General features: G+C 50.0%; 1 protein-coding gene across 6 annotated transcripts in view; it reads left to right on the top strand.

The window, feature by feature from the left end:
- The window catches only part of FRY (FRY microtubule binding protein), a 344,350-nt gene that overhangs the window by 142,835 nt on the left and 181,062 nt on the right, over positions 1–20,453 (top strand). The window contains exon 1 of one of the 6 annotated variants that reach the window (XM_036228424.1): positions 1,681–1,790. The exons of 4 other annotated variants lie outside the window; for them this stretch is intronic. In XM_036228424.1, the coding sequence (XP_036084317.1) occupies positions 1,721–1,790 (70 nt within the window). In that variant the 5' untranslated portion in view covers positions 1,681–1,720. Of the gene's footprint in view, positions 1–1,680; positions 1,791–20,453 lie in introns of those variants that run through there. One more of the 6 variants, XM_036228426.1, reaches the window with a different exon arrangement.

Below are 20,453 nucleotides of genomic sequence, written 5' to 3' on the forward strand. Positions count from 1 at the left end.
CATTTAATCTTCACAACAACCCAGTGAGGTGGGTACCATTACACCCAGTTTACAGATGAGGAAACTGAGGCTTAGTGAGATTAATAGCTTGCCCCGCGTCTCATAGCTAGTATGGGCTGGTGCCAGGTAGGAGCGGGGGCCTGTCTTGGGAGGCTTCACGCTCGTCTGTTCCGAGGCACCATGCAGCCTTACTGGTCACCCATGGCCACCTCCAGTGGGGGAGGCACCAGAGAGTTTGGCCTGGGCATTTGTCATCGTCTTCAGTTGTAATACCTGTTTCGAGGTAAAACCTTTGAGTCCAATTTCTCCTGGAATCCACACATTCAAACGACAGGTGATACCACAGGAGCAGCTCAGCAACTCTCGTATGCGTATAAATGAAAAATAATTCAGTGTGATGAGAGAGGTCCTGAGAGCAAGGCGCCGGGAGCCGAGCTGGAAGGCTGGGGGCGAGGGCTACCTTTCGTGCGCGTGTAAGGACTCTGCACAGCTCGGCACGTTGACAGCGTCTCAGGGCATTTCAGGACATGGTCTCGAAAGTTTAGCGTTGAAGTTTTAGAATTCTTAGTCTTAAAAATATATTATTCTCTCTCCATTTCTCAAATGAACTGTTAGTCTAAGAAGTCCTATTTGTGTACTGATTGGGGGGGGGGTTGTCTAACAATTTTTGTGTTAAATGATTATTAACATGGTTGTGAATGCCTTTGGAAAACAGTCATCCTAAGTAAGGGTGAAGGATTCTGCGGTTTGTGAGATAAGGTTGGCCGGGTCCCACCTATGCAAACACAGCCTGTGGTAATTAAACTACTCTTATTTAATTCCCTCATCAAGCGAGATGATAATGGGAGGCGAAGCTGGGCGAAACCAGGGCACCCGGTGCCAAGATTGCATGAAGTAAACAGCCATCGTGCAGCCAGCGACCCAGTGCTTTTGCTTTTTATCCTTTTAGTGCAAATAAAATAAGCGTTATTGGGTTCAGCCGCTTCTTAGAAACGCGAGGTCGGGGGAGCAGGGCCGCCGTGGAGCCTGGCGCTCCCCGAGGCCGCTGCCCGAGCAGTCGCGGCTGGCGCGCCCCTCAAAACGACAGCTTTGCAGGGAGGGCGACGCACACCGCGCAGATCCCGCGCCGCCCGGGGACCAAGGGGGAGGCAGAGCCCAGGCCGATGTCGTCTCGTCATCCAGCTTTCCTGCGACGAGGCTGACGGCGGGGGCTTTCAGGAAAACGTCACCGCCACCAGACCCAGGGGCGCAGCGCGGCGCGGCCGTGAGCGCGTCGGGGACAGACCCAAGGGGAAGCCGCGCGCCGGGGGCGTTTCTGCCCGCGGAGCCGCGCGAGCCCGGGGCTTCCTGGGGCCGCAGCGCCGGGGCCCCGCGCGGGGCGCAGGCCGTCTGCGCGCGTGGGGGCGCCGCCGCGCAGGTGGGGACCTCCGCGGGGCCGCACCTGGCCGGGGCCGCCTCTGCGGGCTGCGGGGCGAGCGGCGCGCAGCGAATGAGAAGCCAGTCCGGACGCGGAGGGGGAGGGGCGCGCAGCATCGCTCTCCTGCCCCCGCCGTCCCTCGGCTGAGCTCTCGCCGCCAGCCCCGAGCCGGCTCTGCGGGGCCGTCCGCTGCGCCCCGACCCCCGCTGGGCCCGCGCACCCGCGCCCGTCACGGCCCCGCGCCCGCCGCCTGCGCCCGCCGCGGCTCGGGCCAGCCCCGGGAGCCCTTTGTATGCCGCCGGCATGGCCAGCCAGCAGGACTCCGGCTTCTTCGAGATCAGCATCAAATACCTGCTGAAATCCTGGAGCAGCAGTGAGTAATAGAAAATACCCTCTTGTTTGTTTGTTTGTTTGTTTGCTGGATGTCGCATAAGGGTAAGGCTCGAGAAATACAGTCTCATCTGGATGCATATGCTGGTGAGCCAAGGAAGTTTTTTTTTTTTTTCCCCTTCCATCTGCTATGAAAATCAAAATGTCAGAGACTGAACTCGCTTTCCGTGAGTGCAGAGGCTGCAGTGGAATTGCAGTAGGTGTTGTTTGATGAAATTTTCACGTGAGATGGCCCTTCCGAGTCGGCCCCGGGGCGGGATGGGGCATCGGGCTCCATTTCCTGCCTCAGCGTTTATTTGATTTGCTCAGGCTTTATCTAAATATTCTGTGAACTGTGGTTTAATCAGAGGGGTGTGGCAGGGTTTCAGAGCACTTCATAATTGTTTTATTAGGCTGTCATCTAAAGAAAAAAAAAGGACTTAATAGCCTCAAGCCTAAGACTCACCTTTTTTTTTTTTTTTTTTTTTTTTTTTTTACACAGAGGCATTTGTACATTCATCTGATCTGCCTCTTGTCTGTGGGGATGATGTTCGGCACGTTATTTAATGTTTGAATTTTTAACAATCCTGGTGTCTGTCGTGGTCCAGATAATGTGCTTTCCCGAAATGTAAACAAGCGAGGTTCTGGCCTTAGTCATTTATTAGGATATCAGAATATTTTTTGCTCCCGAAGTTCCATCTCTGACCTACTTAAGGATTTTTAACAGTAAGGTTTTTCAAAAAGATGAGCGCTATGGCTCCCTGGACCTGGAATCAAATCAAAAAAGAGGCCTTCAGCATGTCAGTGCCGCCTTGCATTTTCCAAACACTTTAAAAACAAGTCGTCTCTATTTCAGCAACAACAGCCTTTGTACTTGCTCTGAATAAAAGCCCGGCAGGTATTACAGAGCCTTAATTGTTTGGATTTTTTTTTTAAAAAAATGTCCAAGCAAAATCTCCATGTCATATTAGGTGCATGCTAATTAACCTACCTGTGCTCCAAAGCTGGCCATTTCTGATCTCCCGGGCCAATGACCTGTGGCCAAGACTGCTCTTCTGTAAACAAGACCTGGGCAGGAGAACCTGTGCTGTAATTGCTTTGAGAAAACAGCCAAAGTACCTTCAGCCTTAAGGTATGCAGGGATCTGCATCTCTAAATGATGTCCACAGAAACCATTTTTTTCCCAGGCTGTTTTGCACTGCTGTATACACTCATGGGGCTTGTCTGAAGCTGTTTTCTACAAGTGTGAACCCACGTAGGAGCGATACGGTCGCCCAAACATCACTCCTTCATTCGTTACAGCCACAATTCATTTATCGTTGACTCGTTGCATGTGTAGCCCTTCACATTCCAGATACATCTTCCTTTGTCTCTCCGCCCTTTGCTTAATGAAAAGAATTTGACATACAGGGCTCTTTATGGGACAGTTGTCCAATACCTGCAAAGGCTTCCCGCGAGTCTGGCGTTGGCCTGCGGTTTTCAGTCATTATTTTGGGGACTCCAAGGCCAGATGTTTTTCTTCCATCGGTTTTTGCCATCGCCTCCTTAGACGGGGAATGATGCCGTGACCATACTGAGGACAGTGGGATTTCTTTTACAATCTTTCTCCCATGGTTTGTTTTCAAATTACCTAGACAGAGTGTATATTCTCTCCCCACTTCCTACCGTCTCCCCGCTCCCCCCACACTCACATCACGGTTCGGCACAACCGTTCATTCCTACTTGGGGAGAATCTGGGACACAGTTTCGAATTCTTTCAATTCATTCAGCAAGTACTTATTCAGCACGTACTATGTGCCAAGCTATGGGGCTACAAGGAACGAGACGAGGTACCTGCCGTTGATCTTAATTTCTTTACCACAGAAGAGTGAACTTGGTGGTTCTCTAGCGTTTCTTTGGGGGTCAGACTGTTTTTTGGCACGCCTCGAAAGAGGAAGAGGAAACATACTTTATGCTTAGTCTTCTTTAGGCTTGTTGCAACACTAACCTGTTTATAATCTAGCATAGCTCAGTTTTACATATTTTTAGTAGCAAAGAGAGAAGAACTGGAATGGAAGACAAGGTAGAAAACGGAAGCCTTGGGGCTTTAAGCTGCTGAGGGTAACCAGGCTGGGAGGAGACACAGCAGACAAGCCACTAATTGGCCCAGCATCCCGGGTGGGAGAGGCGGGGCTGCCCGCCCACACACCTGGATGGAGAACCCGGGCCCCTAATTATACAGTAGCGCTTGCTTAGAAAAGTGCAACAATTAAAAAGCAATAAGACAAACTCTGTAACTATGGCCGGCTGCTTTGCGAGGTGCTAGTGAGAGCGAAGATGATTCCGTGAGCGTTTCCAGGTTAAGGTTTCCTGTGTTTTTAATGGCACATTGTGAGGAATGTTCAATTATATGTCTGTTTGTCTCTTCTGAAGAATTAACAAGTCAATTAAATCTGTCATTTAAAAGCGATGTGCCCTGGCGATCTGTGTTAAGGATCGCCACCCCCCAAACCCCCCGCCCGCCACCTCGCTTTGCCACTCACCTCCGTTGGCACACCGACCCCGTCAGGTGTCCTTTCGTTGTGAAGGAGTTGGGAATGAACACAGCCTCCATGTCTGGGAATAAAATGGCCTTCGGAGACCTCACGCCAGAGGCTTTCCTTACCCCCTTGGTCACCTGATGGTCCGCCTGCCACAGAGCATCCTGGGGAGGCTTCCACCACAGCGCTTCCTGATCCAGGTGTCCGTGACCGCCATTCAGGACCCTCTCGGGGCCCCTCGTCCATCCTCTCGCGTCGTTTTCTCTGCTCCCGCTGTATTTAATGTCACCCTCTGCACCTCACTACCTGGCTCCGCAGTCCCTGCCCACGCGGGCATCAGCCCCACGCGGCACACCCTCGCCTGGATCGCACGAGCCAGGGACCGAGCAGGCTCAGCTCAGACCTCCAGCTCCTGCGCGCGTGTGGCCTCGGGCAGGTAGCGAGCTCTGCTGCCTCGGTGCTCTCCTCTGTAAACCGAGGCAGAAATCGTGCAAGCCGCCCAGCAGCGAATGACGTGGTGGGAGGTCGAGCGCTTAGCACCGTTTCCAGTGCATCATAAATGCTCGATAACCGTTAACGTAACACCAGTGCATCTCAGCGCCCGCCCCCCAAACCCACTTAAAGTCACTCGGGTCACGTTATCCCTTCGCAGGGACATCTCAGGGGAGTGTTCCGTGACTGGTCGGCTCTCCCTTGGCCCCAGAGAAGAGAACTGCGTGAATATCGGACGAAATCTGTTGCTTGCTTTGGGCCATATTGTTTTTTCTAGATTTACCTTTAGCTTTACTCCCTTTTCCACCGCAGCTACCACGAGACTGTCCCAGGCTTCCCCGGGCGCACACCTTCCGGCGGCGTGGGCCGGCCCGGGGACTCCCCCAGCGGCGGGTGGTCTGCAGGCTGTCCATGTGGGTGTGCAGAGCTGGTGTGCGGTTGTCCCACGCGTCGGGAGCTCCGGCTGGCTTTTCTCGTGAACGTCCCCCCCCCCCCCATGAAGTGTGCTGATCACGGGGCCCAGTGAACGAAGGTCCGTTCGGAACCCGTCCGATGCCTTGGTCTTTCCAGGATCCGTTGCATCCTTCCTACGGCATTTGGCCAATCTCGCTCCCTGACAGAGAGAAAATTTTGAATGCCTCTTAGCCCTTTTCGGGGACGGAAATTTCATGGACAAATGGGGACCGAATAGGCCGTTTGCTTGCTTTGGAAGGAGCTGGTGTGTGTCGTAAAGCGTCTGCTGTTGCTGTAGATAAACACACGTCAAGTCGCACTGTTGGATGCAGCATTTTTCAGGTACGACGTCATGACCTCCGTTGTCGTGGTAAGGACACTGTTTTTGTCCAACACGTGCTGGTGGGTATAGGTTCACGCTGGGGACAAAGAAATCACGCGCAAGTGAGGCTGGGAAGCAGCTCCGATCGGCTGCAGAGCAGTGCTCGGTGCCCCCGTTCACGTCGCCGGAGCGCCAGAGACGCCGGGAGATGCGGCTCAAGGAAAATCTCAAGATGCTAGTTTTAACCTCTAGCCCTCACCTCAGTTCTTTTATCAGTAGAAAGTGCCAGCAACGCTCCAGGCGCTCAGAAGCGTTACTGCAATGTTCCTGGAGCCGTGGTCACTTCTAAAATCGTTCATGGTCTTAGCGAGAAGCGAAATCCCAAGTCCCTGTCCACTCTAAAGTAGACAGGTCTGTCCCTGGGTTTGTGTTGGAGACAAGTTAGGACCAGGGATCCCCCACCCCTGGGCCACAGACCAGTACTGGCCCATGGCCTGTTAGGAACTGGGCCGCCCAGCAGGAGGTGAGCGGTGGGTGAGTGAAGCTTCATCTGTGTTCGCAGCCGCTCCCCAGGGCCAGCATCACCGCCTCAGCTCCGCCTCAGGTCCTCAGGCGTTAGATTGTCATAGGAGCACTGGCCCCTGGTGCCACAAAGATTGGGGACCGCTGAGTTAGAGGGTTCGTATTTTTTTTCCTGGTTAAAACACATGAACAGCCCTAGAAAAATCATCCTGCCACATTGGCTAAGGGCCCACTCCTTGTCAAATGTCGTGCCTGGTAATTTATATGTAGGGTAACCACATCGTTATTTGTCCAAACTGGGACATTTTTCGGAGTGGAAGTTGATAATTATACCGGGACACTAGGCGTGAACGGGGACCGCTCTGGGCCAAGGAGGCCGTGCGACCACTGTTCATTATCTTCACGCTTTCCAACAGCCCCACAAGTTTATGGAGCGTCCACGCGTCACAGACGAAAGAAAGAAAAATGAGAGTCCAGAAAGTGATTTGCCCAGAGCCAGGATGCCAGTAAATGCCGTGAAATCCTCCCCTGATCCAGCTGATAATCTCATTTTTTAAGTCTCTCAACACCAACAAACACACCGTAGGCTGCATTGGTCTTGGCTGTGTATGTGATCGCTTGCCCTTGTGCACGCGTGTACACACACACACACACACACACCCACTTCGGGGCTGGCGGCCACCACCATCCCCTTAGCACAAATCTATTTGAAAGACCTAAGTATTGACAAGCCTCCACCGTCACTGGAAATAACACACAGGCAGCTTGCACCCCATGGTCGTTTGCTGTAGCACACATGCACAGGCTCATACACTAAAGGATTATAGTGAACAGGTTCATTTCTTCAGTGAGGGGTGTTTTATGTTGATTTCCCCCCATTTTTAAAAGTCTGTGTAAATACTTAATGGCTCTAGTAAATAAAAGTATATTAATGGTCTTCGCTGCTTTTCGCGTTGTGGTTTGCTTGCCTTGCTGAGGTTTCTCTGACACGCTGGATGCCTTTTAGGGATGGTGGCAAACCCCTCGTTCTCCCCAGCGGTGAGAACCGGGGGACTACTTCCAGTGGAGACACTCCGGTCTATGACTCGGGCGTCTCATTTACCTGACCGCTCCAGCCTCCGCCTCCATGAAACCCCCACAGGCTGGCAGCCTGAAATGATTCAATGTCAACGACTTCACCTACTTTCTCATGCTGCTTGGCGATGTCACCAAGAGCTGAAGCATCAGAGAGGCAGGCCGCAGGAGGCCAGGAGGGGAGATGACCAGACGGTGATACCTTCAGCTGTTCACAGCCAGCCGAGGGTAGCTGCGATGGGGCCAATGTTTAGAGGTATCAACTGATATATCACATGCAAATGTCCTCTTTATTTAGAAGACATCTCTTCTAAAGCATTGGACTTTGTGTTATGACTCATTAGTCCACTTTGGGGTACTGGTCAAGGAGCCGAACTTCGTATTAGTAAGTTCTATATTTTGAGTCTTATGTGATATCCAGAATGAGCTGGGTGTGGAAGTGAGTTTGGGCTCACGCAAAATGGCATTTGGCTGTGTCGGGCTGTTCACTCCGTCCACGGCCCTGTGTGTAAGCTTTCTGTGCAAGCTCTTGGCCAGGACTAAGTCTTAGGTTTACTTAGTGCCTTGTAGTTTGCTCAGCGCCTTCAAACACATGACCTCATTTGATGAATGAGAGGCATTGATTATGAATAAACAGCTGCTTCTTTAAGTGTTTCTGGTTTGGGATGATAAGGCTTAATTCTCTCAAAGTTCGGCTTCTTTGGCATGACACACCCGTATGGCAGCAGGTAGATATATTTCGTGAGGTTTCAGATCAAATTCAGACGTATAAATAATAATCTTAGTCCACGGTGCTTACACTGAATAGAACTTTCTAAAATGCAGTAGAGCTCGGCATTTATCACGTGAGATGTACAGTGCTGAGTCCATTCAAAAAACGTACGTGCTAAGATTTTCTGGATTTATTTGTACCCTAGCCCACTCTTCGCACAAGCTGAGTGGCGTTTGTGGAAAAGACTACACAGCTTTACCTCATCTTTTTTCTCACTAATCTCCCTCATTCGATTGGTCCCATTCATTATGTTTGTGTAAATACCATCCGCTGCAGAACCGTTGGCTACACAAGGAAGAGAATGTTGTCTCTTTGAGCTGAAATGTCCTATCTTCCGAGCCTGGACGAGAATAGCATTTTCCATAAGAACATCTTAGTTGCTTTTCGATGCTGGGTTATACTCAAAACCTTACTATCGTAATGTCAGCTTTTCTTGGTTATTGCTCCGAAATGCCTGGTACTCAGCAGTGTCATAGAAGCAAGGCAAATGCTCTTCGGTACTTTAGTATTAAGCTACCTACTGTGTGCCGCTTGGACTCACTGCCTGGGGAGCGTCATAGCCGGGTCAGGCCTGGCTCTCTTCACTTGGGGTCTCAGAGTATCCCTTCCTCGTGAGAGCCAGGACTTGGGAATATGAACTCACAAGTTTCCAGGACTCAAAGAACTGCGGGGCGTGGCGAGGGATTTGGGGAGCCAGTGGTATTTCAGAGACGGCCCGGGCCCTAAGCAGTTGTATTTGGCACGACGTGTTTGATAGATTCTGTTGACTTCGACTTCATGGATTTGTATTTTCACGGCATTAGAAAACTATTGGAAGCCTGGTGTTCGCAGACTGAGTTCTGTGAGAACATTTAAGAATATCGCTCCCAGCAGGATGTAAATTATTTACCCTGATATACACAACGAGGTGTCAGGGTCTGGGACAGCAGGCATTTCAGATGGGCACTCCTTATGTCAGAAAGGTGGGAAGACGACTCGCCATGTTTATCGGAATTTTGACTTGGCATTTATTTAAAGTCAGTTGACCTTTATTTTAAGTGGTTCTCTCTTTAGAATATTTGGCGGATTAAAGAGAAGGGTGCGTGTGTGTTTATATTTCTGTAAGTTAAGTTCAATCATATCACCTATATTCTTACACGTTTCTTTCACAGAACATAAAACAAGTATTTAAATGTTAGTCACTCAGAACTCCAGATGCCAAGCAGTGAAAGTTTATATTCCTCCAGCATCTCAGACTCTGTAATGAGTCTGATTTTGGTTTAATTCCTTCCTACTGTTTAGTCATTTGATGAGCTACAGATGGAAATTTAAGCCAGAGCCATAAAATTTCAGCTAATACTTTTTATGCTGCTGTAAGAATTTGTTGTCATGTCAATTTAAGGGAGCTGAAATCTTTCCCGAGAAGGCATTCAGATCTACATTAAGCGCTTTTATCAACTCTAATTTGATATACAACTCTGTCTGCCTCTGCCGTTTTAATCAATTGCAAAGTGCAAAGTAGTTTAGCAGTGGAAGACAGCTTTAAAATTTCCAGGACTTCTCAGTTAATGCCATAAGCGCGACATTGTGGAAATATACAATTAAATTGCCACTGAAGATTTTTTTCTTAATTTTTAAGAACACTAGCCCGACTCCTTTGGGTTTAGCGTTAATTAGGTAAATATGTATTTTGGCAGCCATGAAAAGGATAAGCTATTAAATGAACCAGGGCGATACTTTAGTAAAATTCCATTTGAATGTTATTTTTACCTAGGAAGGATTAAGCAAATCAATAAAATGCTTCAATCGTGCGGATACGAGAACAAGGTTTTCTTGCCTGTTTCTCTGTTATGTCGCCGTGTGCGACCTTGTCATCTCCTTCCCTTGCTTCCTTATATGAAAGGAACAAATCTGACCCCGTCTTTAGCTGTCTCACGTGAAGGGTTTCTAATACCTCCACTGAAAAACGAGGTTTATATAAACATAGTAATATTTGTCAGTGATTTCTCCCACACCATAAAAGCCAGGCTGACGGAGGTCGAGTTATTGAACTTGACTGATAGAGACCGGGGACCTCTGACTTCCGAAGCTTGGTCAGGTTCTTGGACGAGCTCGCTCTTCGTTATTCTGAATAAGAGAAAGTTGTCCTGCCACACAGCCTGTTGGGTCCTTTCTGCTGCTGTTTTACAGGACAGTGACTGTGTCTCTACCTCAGTGGCGGCGAACAGGGTCGTCTGATCGGAAGACGGGCTCGTGTTTCTGCTCAGGGAGACACGGTGTTTATGGGCATTCTTGGTGTTCAGCAGAATTTCGTAACGTAGGATCATACGGGCAAAGGGTACTCTCCGAGGGTGTGTAGATAAGTTTCAGTTAAGCAATGTTGAAATAAAGAAGGGGATAAGGATGCAAAATGCTCTGGAAACACAGTCCAGAACATTCGTTGGTTGGCGAGGCCAGTCACCTTTACTTAACGCCCGCAGCTAGCCACAAGCTCCGTCCGTGACAGATGTAAAGAATTGTAACGCGGAAGCGTTGCTCAGGTGAATAGATGGCCTGTGACTTTAGTAAATTATCAGCAGTCGGTTTAAAACTTACAAGTTAGATCACCAATTAGGAGACAAATCGAAATTTTTCTTTAAAAATAAAACAAATGAGAAACGGCGTTAGCTGTAGGATCACTTGCACTATTTCAGCTCTCCAAATATAATCTCCTTTTCTAACGCGAATCTTAGCTTCCTTCGGGGAGTTTCCAGAGAAGCCAAGCCCGGCGTTGGGCCTCACGGGGGTGTCTCCTTTCACTTTCCTCATTCGACGGTGGCCCTGAGGCCGGCTCTCACCTTTTCTTCCAGGTCGGGAGTGCAAGACAACCTGTCCTCTATTTTATTTGACTGACTGCAGTTGCAAGAAAATAGGAAAACTAGAGACATGTTAGTCTTGCCATGGATTTCACGCTCTGTGTACTGACAAACCCCCAATCCTCCTCATTATGCGAAAGCTAACTCTAGTTTATGCCAGTGGAGATATCGATTTCGAAGGCGTTTGAAAACCTGGCCCATTTTCAACTGATAAAAAAAAAAAAAAACAACTTTTATTGTGACTAACAGTTTTCAATGTTTGAACTTTAAGAAAGGTCAGAATTATGAATGAGAATGAAGATTCTACCACATTTTAAATATCCCCAAATCTGTTTTACCTTAGCTTCTTTTAACCATTTTTTAGCCACTTTAGTACACACCACCATTTTCTTAGAGGGGGAAGGGAGTTGAAATGAAAGTTATCTTTTGCAAATAGTCAGCTACTTTACTTTAAAAAAAAAAAAGCCTAAATTGTAAAGGAATGAGTAGGGTTCTGAAGATCAGCGACTTTCATTTCTAAATCCCTCTTGTCACTAATTGTAATACAGTCACGTACCTGTTGGTCACAGGTAGGATGGTACTGTTAATACAGAGGACTAATTTTTGCCATCCCGTGACTCGAATTGTGTGTCATTTTAGGATGCTTTTGCTATGTAAATAGTAAAATGACTTCATAATGGCTGAAAGAATAAAGAATTTTACTGAGCTTGCCTTACTCACAGCCTGTAGAGGGAGGTTCCAGGTGGGTTTAGAAGCTCAAGGACCCAGACCACCTCGTCTTTAGACTTGTCACTGTGTGATCACAGGAGGTCCCCCTCGGTGCAAACACCTTTACTCTACTTAAGAGTCAGGAGAGAAGGAGGCCCGGGCTCGGTCTGTCTTTTGGCAAGAAGATTTCACCAAAGCCCCCCCGCCAACTTCTGTCGCAGTCCTCTGATTGGACTTGGGTCACGTTCCAATCATTAGCAAAACGGATCTGGATTACCATGTTGGCTTAGATGGATCGTGATGCTTGCCCCGGCACTGGCTAGGTCACCTCCTGTAGGACAAAAGACGCCTACCTGTCAGCTGAACAAAACAGCCTTTTACAAAAGGAGGAGAGGAGGCCGCCAGTAATAACCACCTTAAATACAAACTGTGCGATGGCGGATAAATCACCTTCTCTAATCTTCGCCGTGACCCTGTTTTACACGTAACAGTGTAAGCATCGCAGCCACGGGTCAAACCCGCACTCCAGGGTAAATGCCACACTGTGCTATCTATCATTAGTCACAAGATAAAAATATCGATTAATAGTAGGTAAAATTCTTGAACCTCAGGTCAGAGCAAAAGTGTATTGGCTTATTGAAATCCATCATTAGATTAAAATTAACCAGTATCTATTCATTTGAATGTCATCCAACAGTAGTAGATGAAATATCCTTAATTTGTTGTCATTGTTAAGAAAATGGCAAAAGGTTTCCCTGTTTTCAGATATTTCCATTATATAGAAATATCAGTGTTTTCCAATGAGGTTTAGATTTCAGAGGGGCTTTATCATTGACTTGTCTGTGGCCCCCTGCAGCGAGGTTTTGCGATGGTCTAAGAATAGCTGGCGTTTATGAAAGACTGCTGTTTCGGCCGCTGTGCTAAGTACTATCTCATTTAAACATGGTCCAATCCTATGGAGGTAAATACCGTTTCATAGATGAAAAACCTAAAACAAACAAACAAATGGATTTCCCCTAGGGAAGTGCTTCAATCAGAGCTAGGTCAGGTTCAAGTTTGCTTCTGGGTCCAGGGCCTCTGTTCTTGCTGGCGGCTCAGGAGCAGCCGTCCCAGCCCCCTTCTCCATGCTCATCCCCTACCCAACCCCCACCGGCGGAAAGAGTCAGGGGCCCCCTTTTACCTTCAGCGCAAGCGATTCGGTTGCTGGGGGGAGCTCCCGGAATACATTTTTCTTCCTGAAAATAGGAGAAATGCATCTTTGGCCCCTCTAATTGACCTGCCTCTTCCAGCTTTTAAACATAGTTCATGTAGACAGTAGGGAAAAAATTTTTCTAATACCTCGTGGTGACTTTAAGCTGAACAGGGGCTAAGATCTCGCTCTTAAAGGAGAGGTTCGTCTAGTGACAGAGGCCCGCATAAATCGGTAATGACAACAGGATGTGGCCGGTAATCAACGCCATCAAAGACGAGTTGTGCGTGCGCGTGAGAGTGATCCTTGTTTGTACATGAAAACCGCTCAGAGCCCCCCAAGGCCAGGTCTTCCCTACGACTGCTCCCCGGTGTCGCCGACCATCATCGAAGCTGAATCCTCCCACCCCAGCACGTGAAGCGGCGACCCCAACTCTCTCCTCCGGGTCCCTCCTGGTGCTCAGCCTCCTCACGAACTCCGAATTTCACCATCAGACCCCGGCAAGAAGCGGGAGTCCCTTTCAGCCACTGCCGAAACGCGTCACGCTTCCCTTCCCAGATGACGCATGTCACCTCTGGTCTCGGTCAGCATCACCTCTGCCAAGGCCTGCTTCCCGAGGCTCATCACCTCCCACCTCGAGCGTCCGGACCGCTTCCTCGCTGGCCTGCCTGCTGCCGCTGCCTTTCAGGACAGCCTGGTTGGGCCACGGCCCCGAGCGCGGCCTGCACCTGGGCGCTCGTGATCGTGTGTTGGCACCGAGGGCGATGTCTCTACGCACAGGGTCTGCATGACACGTGCTTTTGACGTGGATGGTCACAAACACGCTAAGTAGTTAAAAAGCCATCGCGACCCGAGAGTCGTCATCTGAATTCGTTATATTGACCACGTGTATCCAGAGCATTTGTTCCGGGGGGTTGAAGAGTTCTGAGAATGCGGAACAGGACTCGGCCCCGGGCCCCCAGTCCGGAATCACGGTCACGGCCAGGGGTCGGGTGTGGGTATCATTGTCGTGTTAGAAGTGCACTTTAGGGTACAGGCAGTAGCATGCGGCTCCGCACATTCTCCTGCTGCTGAGCGGCCAAGAGCCTGGTCTGGATGGGTGCAAATTCAGCAGCAGCCTGCCTGAAGTCCAGTCGGAGCCCAAAACTGAGCGTCACTGGTTAGCATGCTAAATGAGTCCAGGCAGAGGGTCTAACTACGGCGCAGCGGACACTCCAGCCATGGGAGGGCCGCTCCGTGATGCTCAAGAGTCCCTTACACACAGAGCCAGTCACGGGGCTGGCCCCGCGAGCTCGCTGAATGTCACGCTGTCCTGCCAGACAAGGCCTCTGTCTTAGGGAGCGACTGACAGGCTCGGTTCTTGGGCCTGGAGGATGAAAAGGCCCCAGGGACTCTGGGTAAGGAGTGAGAAAGACTGTTCACACCCCTGGAGCACGTCCCCTGCCCCGCGCCCCGGCCCCGTCTGCGTGTGCTGGGGTCGGCGGAGCTCTGCTCTGCACCGCAAGCCGGGGGCTCGGCCGCTTAATCCAGCTCGGTGCGCTCAGGATGTTTCGCATTGACCCACATGGCGGAGAGAAGGTTGGCAGGTTCTTTATGGACGGTGTCATTTAATTAGTGCCAACGACCCTGCCCGGCAGCGCGGAGCCCGCGTCCAGGTCCCCGTCTCCTCCTCCGGAAGCGGAGAGGCGACCACGCCCAGGATCGTGGGTCAGGGGCGCCCTCCCGTCTGGGTTATCGGCTTTTAGTTTTTTCTTGCTGGAAACAGAAGTGACCCCCCCTCCGCCCTGAGCCCGGCTGCAGAGGGAAGTGGTGTAACGCCGGTCACGTGGCGCCCAGGAGAGGCCCCTTACACAAACCTAGTTCTTCTTTGTGTCCCCGTGGGGGGGGGGGGGCGGCTCCCCACACCGGAAGCAGCACGACCTGTGCTAGATTTGGGTCCCTCTTCGCGTGGAGGGGCCGTGAGTGAGGTTTGCCTTCCTGTTTCTCTTTTGTTCTTGGGCCTCTTCGACCCCTGGATTTATTCATTTTGATTGTAACACAAACTAGGGGAAGAATTTATTGAAGCTTGTTCGATTTACGTTTTCCATGTGATTTGGCATGGTTTTGAATGTGTCCTTTGCCTCAGCCCCTTACTTACTATGTGACCTTGAGCAAAGTACTTAAGCTCTTGATTCTGTAAGAAGGTGTTAATATGTATCATATGTATCTCTTCATAAATAATAGGCATACACCTATATCTACCTACCCACAGAGCCATAACAACTAAAGAAGTTAATGTTTATGACATGTTCAGCATACAGACTCACCATGGCCGTTGCTTGATGAATGGCAGCCATGATTATTATCAACTTACCGATTTAATGGTCGTCTACTTTCCGCTGAGAATTAATGGTTTTATCATGTCCATCTGTTACCAAGACACTATAATCAGGAATTGAAGAGTCTTGGAGTCTCTTCGTGACATTATTGTCACCAAGCTTGGCGATCTGGTCTTCGTCACTCCCTAGAGTAAAGGGGTGTGTTTCTGGGAGTTCAGAACACACACCGTCTGTAGACGTCCAAGGGGAAGTACCTTCCTCGCAGGTTCAGAGTTGTGCAGGGTGACTGAGGACGCACAGGGTGATGGTTAGGGTCCGCCACGGGGGCAGCATCGTCGGCCACGCGTCACGCGCGTCGAACCCGAAGCCCGTGATTTTTGGACACGAGCTGAGCTCCTCCCTCTCCCAAAGACGGGTCCTCCTGTCACCATCAGGCGCCCCACGTCCCCACCGTTGCGACACACCGCCAGTGTAGCAACAGCCACACTGTTGCGTAAGTGCGCCCTGCCGATCTAGGGCCCTCCCGGGCCGAGAACCCGCGTCTCTTCATCCTCGCATTCCCCGACATGCGTCACAGGACAGGGCACACCGGCTCTTGCGAATAAACGGTCCAATGTTGACGGCGTGAGTGAAGTTACCTGGACAGGTGTGGGCGGTTTGCAGCCACCGCACTTAACTAGCGTTTCTCCCATGGCCATAGCCGCCCCTAGCAAGTAACAATAGTGTTCTGCATTTTGGGCTCTTTCTGTCTTTTACTCCAAGCGGTAACTCGACATCTAATCGTTCCTTCCGTGACCCTCACCCGTTTTCTTTGAGTGGATCCTACAAGGTGAACTGCAGCATCGTGTTCTCAGAACCCTGGGCCCATGTGTCCAGGAAACTCAAAATGAAGTTAGAGTGAAATAATTTTTTATTTATGTAGTGATCAGGCAACTTGAGAGAGTATTTCTGTGATGGGTTTTTTGTTTTTGTTTTTAACCAGCCAACACTGTCAAACACTGCTCTCTGTAAAAATGTTTATTTTATTCCTATATTTGCCTAAATGTCATTTGAGTTCGATAGATCTAATTTAACTTTACTTTTAAACCTTCCAGCCGCTTTTGCCAAACTGGAAGGAAACCATTCTCACTACTGAGCTAATTTAATTTTTTACCAATCAAGCTCTTTTTCCACGGGAGGAATGCTGCTGTTTCGTATTTGCAGAAACTAATTGCCTTGCTAGGAGTAAAGCTCTGAACCCAGAGATTCTTGTCATGACGATTAGGGTAAGATACACTCAAAGCATCAGCCTGAACTGGACACTCCTGACCTGGCTTCAGGAATCCTGAGCGTGAATCCACCGCCCTCCCCTTCTTGTCCTATAAATTATCGGATGCCTACTGGTGTGGGGTGCTGAGGTGGACAGAGGACGCGACAAGCCAGCTGGCTTAGTGCGTGCCTTCTGTGGGCTTGGCAAAGATGGCCCGCTTGGCCGAAAGTGGAGATTCACAGAGGATGCAGGGGACAGACATGCTGATTATAGCCCGTTCTACCCGTGCCCGGCATCGGGCTCACACTTCAGACACAGACGTGAGTGGCCATCCAGAGGACGAAGGGCCGAACCATTTCACGGGAGGGAAGAGGCCGAGGAATGAGAGGCTGCGACATTGGAACTTGAGGAGTGATGCCGAGAGGAGAGGAGCCTGAGCAAATGCAGGGAGTGTGAAAGGGACGTGTTCAGGGAGTGACAGCTGGGTCCCAGGGCCCCCGAAGGAGAGGGCCAGATGGCACGCACGGCGCGGCTCGTGGGGCGAGGTGATGCGGGGCGGGGCTGCGGCCGGAGGGCCCGGCCTTTGTCCTGCCAGCCTCCGGCAGGCCCCGCGGGTTTCAGCAGGAGCAACATGGTCAGATCCTGGACGATTCTGGGACTTTGGGCTGAAAATGGAGGTCGAGAGAATGAATGCAAGGATAACCCAGGGAGAGATGAGCCGGACTCAGGGTAGGTGGTGCTGGAGGCGTTGGAGAGGAGGGAACAGGCTCCCACACCTTGTCAGGTAGAGCTGCCCGGGTTTCGTTATCTCCCCCGGCCCCAGCCTGTGCGTTACTTTTGGCGCATGATAGAAGCACGTGTGGTTACGTAGTGCCTGCGAGCGGCTTAGAAACAAAGAGATGGACGCAATTTCCTGATGAAGGGTTCTGAAATTAGGAGCTGAATGGACGCTCTGCTCCTTAAATAGAGCGTTTGCGTCGCGGCCGGAAGTCGATGGCGGCGCCGTCTCCTGACAATGCTCCTCAGCCAAACAGCGCAGGTGTTCGCGGTGGCCGTGTGCAGCCTGGGTCGCGTTCATCTCGTGGTTGTTGCCAGGTCAGATAGGGACAGAGGTCTTGTTTCGTTTTCTTTTTTCCAAAAGGTATAAAATTGAGATAGATGACCAAAAAGACCCTGAAGCTTTTAAAGATACAGGTAGGCGTCCAATGGACGCTGCGTAGCCCGCTGGAACACCTCGGGGTGGTTTCGGGGTGTCAGTGCCTGTGAGTTCTCAGACCCATTTTCATATGTGGAAGTCTCCCGGGAAAGCGCAGTGTCGTTTTTACGGGAAACTGATGGCATCGTGAGGGGTCCCCGAGGCACCATGTGGGAGAGACAGGGTTCCGGGTGATGTCTGTCCGCAGCTCTGTGTTGTGTTCCCAGCTGTACGTGGTCTGGCTCTGCCGAGACACACAGCTGCGGTCAGTTGGGGAGGGCAGTGTGCCTTCCGAGGCCACGTACACGGGTATGTCCACTGCACCACCGCCCCGCTCTTAGGTGACCGATGGCGTATTTTTGTGTGTTTTTACTCCAGTTCACACTCCATCCATCCCGTTAGGCTAGTTGAATCCGATTCTCCCAATGTCTCCTCCCTACCCTTGTGCGAGGAAACTTCTGGAAGTTGTACTAACTTTTACGGGCTGCCGGGGCAGACAGTCACTACTCCAGCATGCTACTGAGTGCCCTGCTACCAGTTAACCAGTAATGGCAGGCGGCATGTCATCACGTAAGAAAGTAAGGCAGACACGCCGAAGTTGTCACAATAAAACAACGGCTGTAGACTTCACACCTACACTGCTGTGCATTCTCAGTTGTCTCGACGAATCTTACAAAATAAAGGAACTTCAGATTAATTTATAATTCTGCGTCCACCCCACACAGTATTTCGGGAAGACGCGCCAGCATGGGAACAAACGCTTAAGTGACTTAGGTTTAGTCAAATAGGCGAACTTATGAGAACACAGATCACAACTCAAACCGAGAGCTTATGCAGTAAGAAAACTCTGTTCTCATGGCTACAAATTTAAATAGTTCATCCCTCCCGATTTGGGAGCTCAAGATCATTGCATCCTAGGACGTAGTTGGGTGAGCAAAATCACCGTTTCCTTGCGATTTGGTTAGGGGAGGTTTGGTGGTACACGTGGGCGTTTTAAAAGGTCTTTGAAAGAGAAGGCGTGCTGGCCGGTCTGGGAGGAACAGGCCCGTGGAGCGCGTCGCGCGTTGGGGGCGGGGGAGGCGCACGGGAGGGGGGGGCTGGTGGCAGCAAGTGCGGGCGGGAGGGGGTTGGAGAACCACGCCCCACGTGACCGAGGCGCCCGCCAAGAATTCACACGCATTCTCTGGGTTGGCCTTGTGCGTACACCTTGAGCCCGTGTCCCCCAGTGCTGGAGTTTTCAGGCGGGGCATTCGTTCTAGAGGACAGACAACACTCCGTGTGCACACGATGACGACGGTCATGCTGCGGGGACCGTGGCACCCGAAATAGTGGCGCGCCTCCCGCAGGTTGGGTTAGGGGGTCGCAACTGTTCGTATCCTTCCCAGCTTTCTTCCCACATAGATGTGGTTAAAAAAAAAAAAAAAAGATGTAAACAAATCGACAGATGTTCACGGAGAACCCGTGGGGTGCAAGACCCCGTGGCAGGGCCCGCGTGAGAAGGACGGGCGCGGCAGGGGCCTTCGCGAGGCGGTGGCCGTGCAGGTGGCGGAGACGGTGCTGAGCAGGTGTTAGGCGCTTGAAAATCTGTTTCCTGATCGGTTTTACGGTTTGGGGTGTGCGTGGATTTGGGTGCCGTGCGGAATCATTTGCTAGATTTCTTTCCTGGTGTTTCGGCCCAGTTCCACGAGGCTGTCTCGTGCAGCAGGAAGGGCCCAGGCCTCTGAGACGGAAAAGCTGCATTTGAGTCTTTTTTTTTTTTCTTTTTTTTTTTTTCTGGCTCTATCTGGGGGTGTGATCTTGAACAAGTTAAGTTTTTCAGTTGAGGACGGAGGTAATAACCACTCAGTCCCACCCAGCCTGATACTTTCTGAAGTGATTAATAGGATTTTGCTTGTTGAATCAACAAATCAATAATTTGGTCACTTCCTTATGTGAATATATGTTACTGATTCGTGAGTGTGCAACATTGTGGCTTTTCTTAATGGCTTTCCACATTTCTTCACAAAAATTATTTCCCATATGTACAAGTTTTATAAAGCAGTAATTGGTCAGGACAACGATGTGTACAAGAGAAATATAATGCAAGACACATATGCACTTTTAAGTTTTCTAGCAGCTACATTAAAGTTTAAAAATATTTAGAATTTTAGTATTTTACATTACTAATTCATTATATCTAAAACATTATCACTTTGACATGTAATCAGCATAAAAATTATTAGTGAAATACATTTTTCGGAGGGGGTGATAATTCTTCAGACTCTAATGTGTGTTTTACAGCCTTAGCATGTCTACATTTGAACACAAAGTTCATCAAAAATACTTGATCTATATTTAGATTTCATAAAATGTAGTTTAAAAAGCAGCTTCACGTACGCAAATTGTTCTAAACGTACTTAAAATTCTTCCAGTAACCGAATCACACATTGGCTTTTAAATTTGTATTTAAACGCATTAAAATTAAAATTCGGTAACTCAGGCACACTAGCCACATTCCAAGGGCGTCAGTCACAGCTATGCGTGGCTAGTACTGAACACTGCAGGTGGAATGATCTCCAATTGGTTGTCAGTAAGTCCCCCGTAACCTGTAGGCAGCAGAATTATTTCATAATGTAAAGTGAAGACATCTCGAACCTGGATTTCATCTTGGAAGCTGCCTTACACTGACTAAGCTTGGCGGTGACTTTGACACTTGTCATTCTGCCCACGAGAGACAGGAGGTCTCCTTGGAATGACATGCTGGGCAAATGCCTAGGGAAGGGGTAGCTTCTCAAATGTTGCAGGAGGGCTGTCGTTTTTTCATAGTGCACCTCCGAAGCCGTTATCTTTGCAAAAACATGGTCTGGGTCTCGGGCTGCGTGACTCGCCCCAGGTCCCACGGCTAGTGGTGTGGCAGAGACGGCCCTTACATGTGGCCGGACGGGTCCGTGCTGCCGTGGGGTTCCCATTTTGCCTCATTTAGGAGCAGGCTTGGGACGTTTGGCGTCTTACATGGAGGCGGGCCCTTTCTTGGGCTATGT

This window comes from Rousettus aegyptiacus, unplaced genomic scaffold (assembly GCF_014176215.1).
Source record: "Rousettus aegyptiacus isolate mRouAeg1 unplaced genomic scaffold, mRouAeg1.p scaffold_m13_p_11, whole genome shotgun sequence".
Taxonomy (NCBI): Eukaryota; Metazoa; Chordata; class Mammalia; order Chiroptera; family Pteropodidae; genus Rousettus; species Rousettus aegyptiacus.